Here is a 12,464-nt window from a genome sequence, read left to right as displayed (position 1 = left end):
AGATATGAGCTATACAAATACAGTGACTTGACTGTGAAAGACACGTTGGCAGGCTAGTTGACATGACAGACAGACACAGATGAGTGTTGTTCACCAAGAGAGAGTGTGGAGAGGCCCAGACTTGTTCCAGAGGTTGGCCTGGTTTTTGTTTGGGCTGTCACATCACGCACAGACCTACATTTGTCATTGAGGGCATTTAACATTGCTCTCTCTTCTCGCCAGTTCCCCTACCTGTCAAACATGTTACGCGGCACACAAACAAATCCTCCACATGTTCCATGGACTCCCTCCTGAGAGGATGCCCTCCCTTTGGGTCAGTGTGATCACATGACTGTGTAGTAACACACATACACACTGAACTGTGTCAGCTGGCATTCATGACCAACTGTTTTGAATACAGCGAGCAACAAGTGTAATATATTAGCAGAGAGCCCTAAATGAATGTTTCCTGCATTGCATGACAAAGAAGGAGAGAAAGAAAGACGGAGAGAGAGAGGGGGGGGGGCAGCGCTGCATTGCAGACTTGTAATGACACGCTTGGCCGAGTCTGTCATCAGGCTGGGCCGCTTCCTTTCATCCCTGTGGTGTCAGAGCAGCAGTCACCCCACAGCACAGAGCTGGAACTGAGGAATTTCAGGAGAGAGCTAGATAGAGAGAGAGAGAGAGACTGAAAAAGAAAAGTGGAGAATTTAAATTCCTACTCAGTTTTACAAAATAGTCTCTATTTCTCTCTCTCTGTGTGTGTGTGTGTGTGTGTATTGCACAAAAGTCTATGTAAACTAGAAATAAATATTTGTTTTGAGTTTGTCACATCACAGAAAAGGGTGCCATTAACCACTCAGAAAAACCTAAATGAATTAAAACATTGACAAGTATGTTAAATTAGGCTTCAAAATCTGACTTGAGGCCTATTCACACCAAGAACGATAACAATAACTATAACCATAATGATAAAAAATCTTCAAAATCTGACTTAAGGCCTATTCACACCAAGAACGATAACAATAACTATAACCATAACGATAAAAGTGTTCACACTGAACAACGATAAACAAAGTCTCTCCTTGTGTTATAAAATATATATAATAAATGTGACGGTTAAAATTAGATGGGTTCTGATTGGCTATTAGCTTTTTATCGTTCTGAAAATGGCTCTGAAAGTGATCCCCAACGATATCGTTCTTCATGTCGTTATCATTATAGTTTATGTGTGAACGTCGTCATTCATATTAACGAAAACGATATTTATTTATAGTTATTGTTATCGTTCTTGGTGTGAATTGGTCTTTACTGTGTGGGCAAAAATCTGATTTTGGTTAACAGGGACTTTGTCCAAAACTATTGTAATGTGTACTGTGTAACATGTATGTCTCCTCCATAGTAACTTAACTCATTTTCTCAACCATTTACGTCACAGAGTCTCCTAAGGGAAAGTGTCCTCATCTTCTTGTGACTTTGGTGTGACATGCAGGAAATGATTGTGTTGGGTCAGAGCATTGGTGTACATAATTAGCTGTACAGTACAGTACAAGTGCAGTTGGTTGTAAGTTTTGAGAATCTAAACTCTTTAGCAGTAATGTGAGACTCCAGTGAGATACAGTGCACATGATGTATGTTTTGCAAAGCCCTCATCTTTCAGTACCCAAGATAACAGGGATCCTATACACACTGTAAACACACTGACAGATTCTCTCACACTCACACACACACACACACACACACACACACACACACACACACACACACACTCACACTCCCTCTCACCCCCCCCCCCCCCTCTCTCTGCCACAGACACACACACACACACACACACACCCTCTCTCTCTCTTTGTCACACACACACACACAGGAACACCTGATTCCTGGGTTTCCTCTCCCCTCCCATCCTCCATCCTTCCGCTCCCACAGCAGAAGTGGACAGAGCAGCACAGGAGTGGGCTGATGGGTCATTTGTCAGTCACACTGGACGTCCTTCATGTCCTCCTTTATGGGCTGACTGGCAGGTGTTCCCTTGATCATTACAACACCCCTCCTCCCCACTCTGCAGCTGCAATAGCCTCAGGAATACATACAACGATATAAACCAACAAGGGTATTGAAATGAGAAATTCATAACAGTAAAGATAAATTCATTGGTTGCTCAGTGTAATAGATCCCAGAAGAAATATCCCAAAATGATTCATGGGAAATGAAGCGTGACAGAGAAGGAGCCTGGCTTCACTTTGAAGACATGTTGTGTTAGGTCTCTGCCTGACTGCTCCCATACACTACACTACACCCAGGGTGTGCACCACAAAGACAATTATGTCCACCCAGATTTGGCATTGCGGCAGACAAAACAAGCTTTCAGCCCTCATAAGGCATTATCTTTTGGCTCAGTGTCTCTCTCTCTCTCTCTCTCTCTCTCTCTCTCTCTCTCTCTCTCTCTCTCTCGTTCCTTCCGTATTGTCCTTTTGCATTGTTCGAGTATTGTCCCACTGCAGGCTGCTGCCTCTGCCTGTGTAGACCCTTCTGTCTCTCTGATAGCTGGAGTGGACCATAGGGGTCAGCGGTGACAGACGTCGAGTATTGTGCTGCGTGTCTTCACGTGCCAGAGGCTTGTCTTCCCCTGCCTGCTCCTCTGGGCCTGCTGTCCTTCAGCTCTCCAGCAGAGCGCTGCTCTTGCGCACGGGCCGGTGCGCAGCCCCAGGATGGCCGCTCACCCTCATGTACACAACATGTCCCCTCGCCACAAAGAGCCTCTTATTCTATGCAATGACATCATTGGCCCACAAACTCTTCCTTGTCCTATGCTCAGTGTTATATATTTATTTCACTTTTCTCCCTCCATACAGCACAGTAAAGGGCTCCAGAGAATCTAACTTTCCTATGGAGGCGGAGGGAGCCTCCTCGTGTCTCTACATGTATTGTATGTTGTTTTTCCGAAAGCGTTTTAGACGGATTACACACAATTTGTGGAAGAGGATAAGATGTGGAGTTTATGTGTGGAATGTGTGTGTGTGTGTGTGAGTGTGAGAGAGGGGGGGCGGTGTTTGCCCATGTCTCATTGAGATCTACTGAAGCAGTGCCTCTAATCTGAGCCTTTTTTAAAAAAAAAAACTCAGCTCATGTTTATGAATGAGTTGCCACCTGACTGATCACAAGGCGTTTTACTGGCCAAACCAGGTTGATCATTGACCGCTGAATCAATAAGCCTCCCTCTCACAGGTTAATGGCGCATAGGTAGCAGATTCTGAGAGAAGTCTTTAGCATGTTCTGAATTACTGACCAGGCGGAGGAGGTGACTCGGACCCGACGGCTCAGAAAATAATTAGCCCTTGCGGTGAAGTCGTCCCCAAGTTGTGCTACTGCCACTCAGTGGAGAGACTGCTTCTAGACTGTGAGTAAACACACGCAGAGGGTGTCCAGGCCACAGACTCCATAATGAGCATGCCATTCCAATGTGGGATGCTGTCATTAAAAAGTAATGAAACAGTAATATGAAGGACTGGGGACTCCATATTGGCCTGTCTCGAGTAGTGAAAAACGCCCTGGTGCTGTGCAGGCCCATCTGCCTTGATGGGAAAATACAATAGCTGATGGCCCCTAGGCATGCGTTAGGGAATAATGGGGATGTTTCTTGCTTAATCAGTCAATGTCTCTGACCACAACAAAAGCTTTGCTTAGCATTCCATGGGTGGTACTGTTTTCTCTTTGCGCTTTTGTTTCGCAATGTGTTCTAATTAGCCACAGCAGAGATGCTCATCAGTCAAGCAGACGAAAGGCTTTGCACTATGTTTGTTTTGGTCATCTTTGTGTTTAACAAAAAGAGAAATTGCAGGTGTTCTTTTATCACCCATTCACAGCCATTCTTTGACCACATTGTTTAACTACATAACTGAGCATTGTTTGACTTGTCAACAAACATGGGCTACAAGAGTCTGTGGCTTGTGCATACAAACTGCCTAGATGTGTGGGTGTGGTCCTCAACTCATCTCCTCCTCTCCCCCTCTCCTCTCCTTTCTCCTCCTCCACTCTAGGACCGTGTGTGGGCCTAAAGCAGACCGCAGACTGAAGCAGTCTCCTCGCTCCCCCGCACCCTGAGCAGCATGGACGTGGAGGAGTTCCCTCCGCCGCCTCCCGAAAGTAGGCCTCCTCACACCTCCGCTCTGACGCCGACTCTCAGCTGCGCGCTCAGAATTCACACTTACTTTCTCTTAGTTTGTTTACATGAACAGACTTTTTTTTTTCCTGAGTCATTTTGTGAAGTGTGATTCTTAAAATAGTTTATTTTCCCCAATCGAAAAATTCCCCATGTTGGTGTTTGTCCTACAAGAGGTGAAGTTGTTGTGCTGCTAGCATGATTTCAGTTAAGCCTGTGCGTTATTCCTGCCTCTGCTTGCAAATACTATGTCTTCAAGCAAAGTGAAGGGGTGCGGTATCATCCAGCTTGCTCACCTTGTTACTTTTGCATGTAGAGACATTATGGAAACCTGAATAAGGCTATGAATGAAGGTGTGTGTGTAAAGATGTGTGTATGTGTGACTCACGTCGGAAGTACAGGGAGAGCCTAAAGAACACAAAAGTGAAACAGAGAAAGAGACTAAAGAAGAGATGCGAGCGTCAACACATTCCACTCCCCGGCCACTGAGGAGCGTGTGGGATGTGAAGCGAGGGAGCAGAGAGTGCGAGAGAGAAGAGGAGGAGGAGGAGGAGGAGGAGAAGAAGAAATGCAGAGCAAGAGCCAGAACACCGCAGCTTCAGCTCCCTTCAGTGCTGCTGCGTCACCCAAAGAGAGGGGGAGAGAGAAGGAAACGGAGGGAGAGAGGGAGAAAGAAAACAGAAAGAGAGCTAGAAACAGTGGGAGGGAGAGGGAGAGAAGGAGACAGAAGTAGACATTCAGAGAAGAGCAGATTCCTCGACAGTGAATGGTTGCTTGTGGAAGTGGAACATTTTTTGTTTTTTTTGGACCACAGATAGGCTGATAAGGGGATTGGGTGAGCAGTGAAGAAACCTTGAAAGAGAGACACTGAGAAATATGAGTGATTCAGAGAGAGGGCTAACGCAAGAGAGGAACTCAGAAGGGGGGGGGGGGGTGCATTTGAACCACAGACATGCCTGGACTCCAGCTGGGCTGTCGCCGGGCGCTGTTGCCACAGCAATGCCAGTGCACGAAGTGACCCCGGTGACTAATTTGCCTGCATGCTCGTTCCCAGCATGAGCAGCGAGCCAGTAGAACAGAATCTATATTGTGGTTATGAATCGACAATGGCCACCCGCCGGGGACAATCCAGCCCTGTGTGTGTGCGTGTCTGTGTGTGTGTGTGTGTGTGAGTGTGCTGAGCACGGGGTCCCGCTCTCACAGGGGGCTCACGGCTAACACTACCATCTGCACCTCACCAACCCGTCCGCATGGCACATGTTTAGATCTCCCCCAGCAGGCCAGAAACAATGCCACTGCATGCTGGCACCTTGGCACCGTGCCCGCACGTGACACTCTAACTATGGATCTAATTGTGAGAGGGACTCTGTGCTGCACACCTCTGTATCTGTAGCTCTACTGCATAGGCTTGATTCAGTTTGGATTGGATTCACAGAGTGATTAACAGAACTTGTCCAGTTGCTCAGTGTTTTGGTATGTGGTGTGTTTCATGTTTTGTGTCTTGTCATCAATACCCTCACCCGTGTTTCAAAACCGTGTGTGTGTGTGTGTGTGTGTGTGTGTGTGTGTGTGTGTGTGTGTGTGTGTGTGTGTGCCTCAGGCTTTCTGGAGAATGTGTGGTGCATATTTAGCTCTCTAATCAGTGCTCCTCCTGCTGTGACGTGACGAGATTCAGTGGAAACTCTCTCTCTCTCTCTCTCTCTCTCTCTCTCTCTCTCTGGTCTCTTGTGAGCGTGTGCCTTATCTCTCCTCCCAGCTCTTCATTAGAGCAGATAGCAGCTGATAAGCTCCTTCTTGGCTCTCCAGGCTCTCCAGTGTGATTCAGATGGGCCACGGATCTTTATTTAGTTTCCCGTCTCGCTCCTTTTCACTGCTGTCTGTTTCTGCCAACTTTGCTGCTCTCTGTCTTTTTTATCTCTCTCTATCCCTGCACCTCACTGTGTCACCTTTTGGTATTCTCTTTCTTTGCTTTTCTGTTCCTCACCGGAGCAGTCTGTCAGAGAGCTGTTGTTGCTCATGAGAAGCCCAGGCTGGAATCTCCTGCACAGGGGCTGGCCTGTGGGCATGAGAGCCTGGAGAGAACCGCCCACCACCACCACCACCACCACCACCACTACCACAACCACAAAGTGTCAGTGCAGCTGATTTAAAGGGGTCACATTGCTGAGGTGCATCCTGAATCTGGTACCGGCGATCTGGTGGACAGATAGCGATGAGCTATGAGGGGCAGGGCTTGTGCAGTAGGTTGAGATGGTTGGTTGGAAAGGGGCACCAGGCAGCATAGCCTTTAAGGGGAGTACATGAAAAGACTTTGCACAAGAGGTGACACGCACAATGTCTTACACTACCTTTTGCTTGGATCAAGGTACTGTCAAGATGTTGGGATGTTTTGAATGGCACTTTTATCTCCCATTAACTAGTCCTACATTTATCTTCAAGCTAAAGATTCCTTGTGCAGGTTTTGATTGCATGAAGGAAAAGAGGATTTGGTAAAGGAACCCTTTCTTCCTGTATTCTGTTCCCCCTTTGGAATGTGCTATATATTTATATTGTATTGTAGCAGATTGTATTACAGTTCCACATTGCATGATCCCACCATGAATGTTAGGGCCACGTGGAAACAACAGATGACTCACAGCAGCAGGAAATTAGACTGCCCCCCCCTCGCCCCAAACATGGAATATTCGCTTGTTTGTGATCTAATGGTCAGGATATTGGGCCCTAGTGGCCTGAAGGCTGCCAGGAACACCGTTGTTTCGCCAGGGCTTGGAATCTGCGGTATTCCAGAGGGCAGAGATGTGCCAGCCCCGGCACTAAGCTTTGTTGACTTAAGGAGATAACACCCGGCGCGGCTGGAAGCACAGTGCTTCCTGAACCACCACCCCACCACTTACACCCCCTCAACCCCCAAAAACAGGTCTTATTGTAGGGGAGCGGTGTAGTGGGAGCAAGGGGAACTGGAGGAGAAGGGTGGGGAGAGTGAATGGAGAGTGGCGCATTCCTTTTGCACTCTTCATAGGAGTGATCGCACAGGCCTGAGTGTGTCCTGGGGTTGCAGGAGGCCCTGCTCCTTTGTGGCCTTCTGCTAGCCTGCCCCCACCCTCCTTTACTCCAGTTTCACAGGCTTTTCAGCTGACTATCAATACCCCTACTGGAGAAACTTGTTTTTTATATCCCCACAACTTAGTAGTGTACATGGATTTGTATAGATCTTTGTCCATTTGTTGATGTTTGTTTGGTGGAGTGGTGCAACATTAACATGGTCAAGGATAAACCTTCCTGACTTTGTTTAATTTTTGAGTAAAATGTATTCTCATGCAAACTTGGTTAAAGTGGTAGCATATTTGACTGTCCTTTGGAAATTTCTCATAAATTTCTGTTGAACTGAGTGTTGTTCTTTGTGGCTTGTGGTAAGATGAATAGTAACATCTGTCAGACGAATGTATGACCCAGTTTAGAGAGGGTTATCTGGTAGAACAGTAGGCATGGAGAGCTTTGGGGACAGAGAGCATCATGGGACAATGTGGCGTGTTCCTGGTCACAGGGAGGTGCGAGGAATGGGCTTCCTGTCTCCTTGATTGCATTTCCTCTTTTTCCTGAGCCACTCTCTTTCATCTGTCCCCCAGTTGTGTGGATGTGATCCTCGTGTTCTTGTTACAGTAACTGAATTCAAATGAATGTTTGTCTCTGAAGTTGTCTGAACTCTGGTGTTAGAAATCCCCCATGTTCGCATCCTGTAAAAATACATCCTCAACAACACTGTGTACACTGGTATGCATTGAGTTTTATTATATTTATACACATTTCCTTTTCACTCAAGGTCAGGGTGCAAAACTTATATATAGGTCTGTTATTATCTATTCAAAAGGGTTGAAGTTTTGCACCCTGACCTTGTTCGCATCCTGTAAAAATACATCCTCAACAACACTGTGTACACTGGTATGCATTGAATTTAATTATGTGTTTTATTATATTTATACACATTTCCTTTTCACTCAAGGTCAGGGTGCAAAACTTCAACCCTTTTGAATAGATAATAACAGACCTTCTGTTGTTAGAAGTCATTCAGTCTATACTTGCTGGAGGGGTCCTCAGCACACCCGAAGCCATAAATAAGTGAAGGTCTTTGAAGAGCAACAGGGGTCAGTTAGTGCAGTTCAAGCAGTCATAAATATAGACCATTTGAACAAATTCTGGGTTAAAAGATGTTTTGTCCTGGGTGCTTTTTTTTGTTAGTCATCCCAAGGTAGGGCAAGTTTGTGCCTAAGTTTAAACTTGCTGACATTCCATGCCATCTCTGTCAGGGAGGATGCCAAGTTTGCCAAGTTAACACTCTACATTTCCTGCCACAAAATGTTATACAGTCTGACTTTCTTCTCCTCTTTTCTACACTCTTCCTCACTCTTCCTCTCTCCTGTCTCCTTGTCAGTGTTAGCGGAGGACATGGCGTTAGACGACGAAGACGAGGGTGAACTGTTTGACTTTGACGACAGCGGCGACGACATCCCAGAGGCCGATCGCCCTCCTCCTGCCCCTCCTGCACCCGACTACTCAGATCAGGGCATGCTGGGAGGTGAGTGCCCTCCTCTACCTGGGGCTGCAGCTCCGAACCCCACTCCTGAGGCCAGCCAGGCTCCAACCAACACCACCCCAACCACAACCACAGATGCAGGCTTCCCTCCTCCACCCCCTGAAGAGAGCTGTGAAGCCCTCAGCACCATAACCACTAACCCTGCCACCCCTGCCCCCTCATCTGCTGCTTTGGAGGCTCCGTTACCCCCACCTCGCCAGGAAGAGCCTCCACCCCCTAATACACCTGCCCCAGAGACTGACTTACCTCCACCCCCAGAGGATGCTGCTGCTGCTGCTACTCCCACTCTAGATGCTGGACAGAAAGGTGCGTGGAGCTCTGCTGTTGATGCTCCTGGTCTGTTTGGGCCAGACATGTACTGTATGTGTGCTTGAACAATATTATTCCTAGATATTCCTAGTTATCACAGTTGATATTATTGGTATACTTTGCATGTGTACTTTGAACAGAACAGAAAACCTCAAAACACATCTACTGATTCAATGGGTTACTATGGAGAATATTATAATTACTTTATAATATAATTAATTGCTATAGTGACTTGATTTGTAATGTTTGTTTTAACAGCTAGTTTGTTGGCTCCTATACATTTTGTCTCTGCGGATTTCTTTGCCACTCCAGTACCAGGAGAGAAGCTGAACATATTTTCTGTGATGATTGATAGTCATTCATTATTAATGCAGCATATGTCAGGCAGAATCCATACCGTCTTTTTATATGAGCTCTGGCTAAGCCATCATCTCATTTCTCATAAGACTACAGATGGCATCAGTCATGCTGTTAATGGGAGCCTCTATCACCCACAACACTTTGAGTGAGATCTCTGAAATCTCACCAAGCACGTTGTTTGGCCTGTAAATCAGGCCGTGTGTTTGCTATTTGTAATCTGGCCTCCCTCTGGAGCTGTTTTAAAACCTGCGGCTCTGTCGGCCATCACTGGCAGCTGTGGGTGACCACAACACCCCACCCCACCCCGCCCCTTCATCTCTCCTCTCCTCTTCTCCTTCATCTGCTTCTCTCTCTCTCTCTCTCTCTCTCTCTCTCTCTCTCTCTCTCTCTCTCTCCTCCTCCACTTGAGCTCAAGAGCCACTCTCTCGCCCCACTCCTAGCCCAGGCGCCGCTCCGCTGCCTGGCTGTGTTTGGCCGCCTGTCCCCCGCCTGTCTGAAGTGTGCTTTAGTGAGCTCTTGCACAGGGGCGTGTAGGGGCTGATTTTGATCAGCCAGAGCAGCACTGCAACAGAGGCACTGAGTCGGAGACTCAAAAACAAACATGTTATCTGCCCCTCTCCAAAAGTAACTGATGGGCTTAAGAGAGAGGGCCTGATGAAAGCAGCGATGTCTGCCGCTTCAGCAGTGACTCATGACTCAGTGAATCATTCGGTGTAGTTTGTAGCAGGACACACAGGAGACCAGCAATAACAAGCTATCTGATATGTCTACTAGGCTAAACGCTCACAGGGGAATGCATCCTCAGATGACCTTTTAAAAACCTGTATCTCATCCAAATCGGTCTCCCTGGAGGGTTGCTGTGCCCTCTAAGGGTCCTCTTATGGGCCATGCATGTGCCCACGAGGGTCTTCTTATGGAATATGCAAGGGCCCACTTTCAGCAATTCATGCAGGACTGAACAGAAGCGGTGTTGTGCTCTGACCCCCTCAGATGAAGGAATGTCCAGCCAGGCTGCCGGCCCTCCCCCCGCAGTGCCCCGGGGCACCTCCCAGGGGAAGGTCAACCCTTACTCCGTGATTGACATCACGCCCTTCCAACCGCAGCTGCAGCAGCCACAGACGCAGCCCTCAGTGCCCGCCTCTTCCTCTCCCGTTGCCGAGAAGGAGCCGGAGACCCAGGAGGTGGCCAGCAGCCCTGGTGTGCCCTCTGGCTACTCTGTGCCCGTGCCCTGCGGCTACGCCGTGCCCTCCAACGTGCCTATGATCACGCCAGCCTACACCACCCCTGTCATCATCAGACACCTCTCCATGGATGAAGATGGTAACAGTGTTGCTCATGTCCCTCTGTTTCTCTTGTACCTTTTCATTTTGTCATCCCAGTGTTCAAGTGTTCCACGGATCTCTCTTCCTTCTTCTCATTCTTCATGTGCTATTGTTTCCCCATCTCTTCTCTTCTCTCTCTCTCTCTCTCTCTCTCTCTCTCTCTCTCTCTCTCTCTCTCTCTCTCTCTCTCTCTCTCTCTCTCTCTCTCTTTTGCCTCTGCTGCGTTTCCATGAGGAAGTGACCACTATATTTAGCCCCTCTTTGGCCGTGGTGATTTTCCTGTTTTCTCCAGGCTGTCACAGAAGCTCACTCCAGATGTGTGGCTTGGCTAGTCTGGGGAGAAAATGGCATGTCATTATGCAGATACCACAGTCTGAGGGGAGAACTCATTTTAGTTCCAGATTAAACAACGTTCATTTCATGACTTTTGGGTTTAATGAATGAATGCTTTCACAACATTTGAGACAGTATGTATGAGCTTATGATCAGTAGATGTCATATATCATTCCATGTTGGACTGAGTTTAACTTCAGGCTTAAGTGCACATCAGCTGTGCTCAGTCATTTGGTCTTCCTTTTGACATTTGAATTGCAATGGAAGTAGATATTATGCAAAAATCTGGTGCTGACCCCTAGTGGTGACTGTTTGAGAATGCAACCATGCCCTTCCATGTACTGTGCTATGATTAACTCCCATTTTAAAGAATTTCCCTTCATTGTCTTTGCAGTTACTGTGGTGGGCACAGGAAATGCATCTGGTGATAGGTGAGTGTGTAAGGAGTATGTATGGGTGATCTTAACTACCGAATATGTCACTGTAATTGCGCAGTCCTGATATTGCTGTGGTGATTTCTGATGGATTTCTGGCTCATAAATCATGTCATTATTCACATATCTGCCCCTCTTCTCCTTTCAGCGTATTTACTGAAGAGCAGCCAGTCATCAGAGAAGAAGATGCTTTGACTAAATGGGTGTCTGATCCTGCAAACACTGCTTGGATGGAGAGTAAGTGTTGTGCTCATCCAAAGCACAATTAATGTCTGTCAAAAGTGGCTATGATAACTTCAGGCACACAATTTCTCTGTGCTTTAAGCCCTGTGTCTGACTAATGAACACAAAGCTATGTAGGGTAAATTTGTGCTGACTCATGCGTCAGCCGAAAGCCATATGATGAGCTACAGAAACGTGACATCCAGTAAACCCACCTGCCACTCAAGTCCCATGCTTCTTCTTCCATTCCCACTTCCTCCTTCTTTTGTTGAGGAACTGTGCCTCTGTCCGGTCTCTCCATCAGAGCCTACAGCGCTGGTCTTCACAGACACAGTGACCACACACTGGCTCCTGCATGACTGTCGGTCTCCCTCTTTCCCTGCTGAGCTTTTGAAGAGAAGTCATGGAGCGTTGTTTGTTTGTTTTTGTTTTGTTTACGTAGATCCAGATGAGGTGATTTATGATGACGTGCCCCGAGAGAACTCAGACTCTACAGGTTGGTTGCTCTGATACTTTCCCTCCATTCTTTGAAGTGTCTGCTGTTGTTTGGTCAGAGCCCTACTTTCACTTCCATTTCTTAGCACTATGTCTTCAGCAGTCTTTAGTGACTCAAGTGACTACATTTTCATCTCACATCTCAGATTTGAGCATCCACAATTTCTTAATTAAAATTGTTGTGTATGTAAACAGTTAAAGTTTATATATGACTGGAGTTTCCCTCTACTTTAGGGAATGATTATTATCTAATCAGG

The 12,464-nt window shown here is 47.0% G+C and overlaps 1 protein-coding gene across 3 annotated transcripts in view; it reads left to right on the top strand.

Moving 5' to 3' along the window:
* The window catches only part of arhgef10 (Rho guanine nucleotide exchange factor (GEF) 10), a 54,444-nt gene that overhangs the window by 4,777 nt on the left and 37,203 nt on the right, over positions 1-12,464 (top strand). For 2 of the 3 annotated variants that reach the window (XM_042072028.1, XM_042072027.1), the window contains exons 2-7: positions 4,020-4,125; positions 8,571-9,038; positions 10,392-10,721; positions 11,451-11,487; positions 11,639-11,727; positions 12,155-12,208. In XM_042072028.1, the coding sequence (XP_041927962.1) occupies positions 4,089-4,125; positions 8,571-9,038; positions 10,392-10,721; positions 11,451-11,487; positions 11,639-11,727; positions 12,155-12,208 (1,015 nt within the window). In that variant the 5' untranslated portion in view covers positions 4,020-4,088. The remainder of the gene's footprint in view (positions 1-4,019; positions 4,126-8,570; positions 9,039-10,391; positions 10,722-11,450; positions 11,488-11,638; positions 11,728-12,154; positions 12,209-12,464) is intronic. The other variant, XM_042072029.1, reaches the window with a different exon arrangement.

This window comes from Alosa sapidissima, chromosome 19 (assembly GCF_018492685.1).
Source record: "Alosa sapidissima isolate fAloSap1 chromosome 19, fAloSap1.pri, whole genome shotgun sequence".
Taxonomy (NCBI): Eukaryota; Metazoa; Chordata; class Actinopteri; order Clupeiformes; family Clupeidae; genus Alosa; species Alosa sapidissima.
This window is presented reverse-complemented; position numbering and strand designations above follow the sequence as displayed.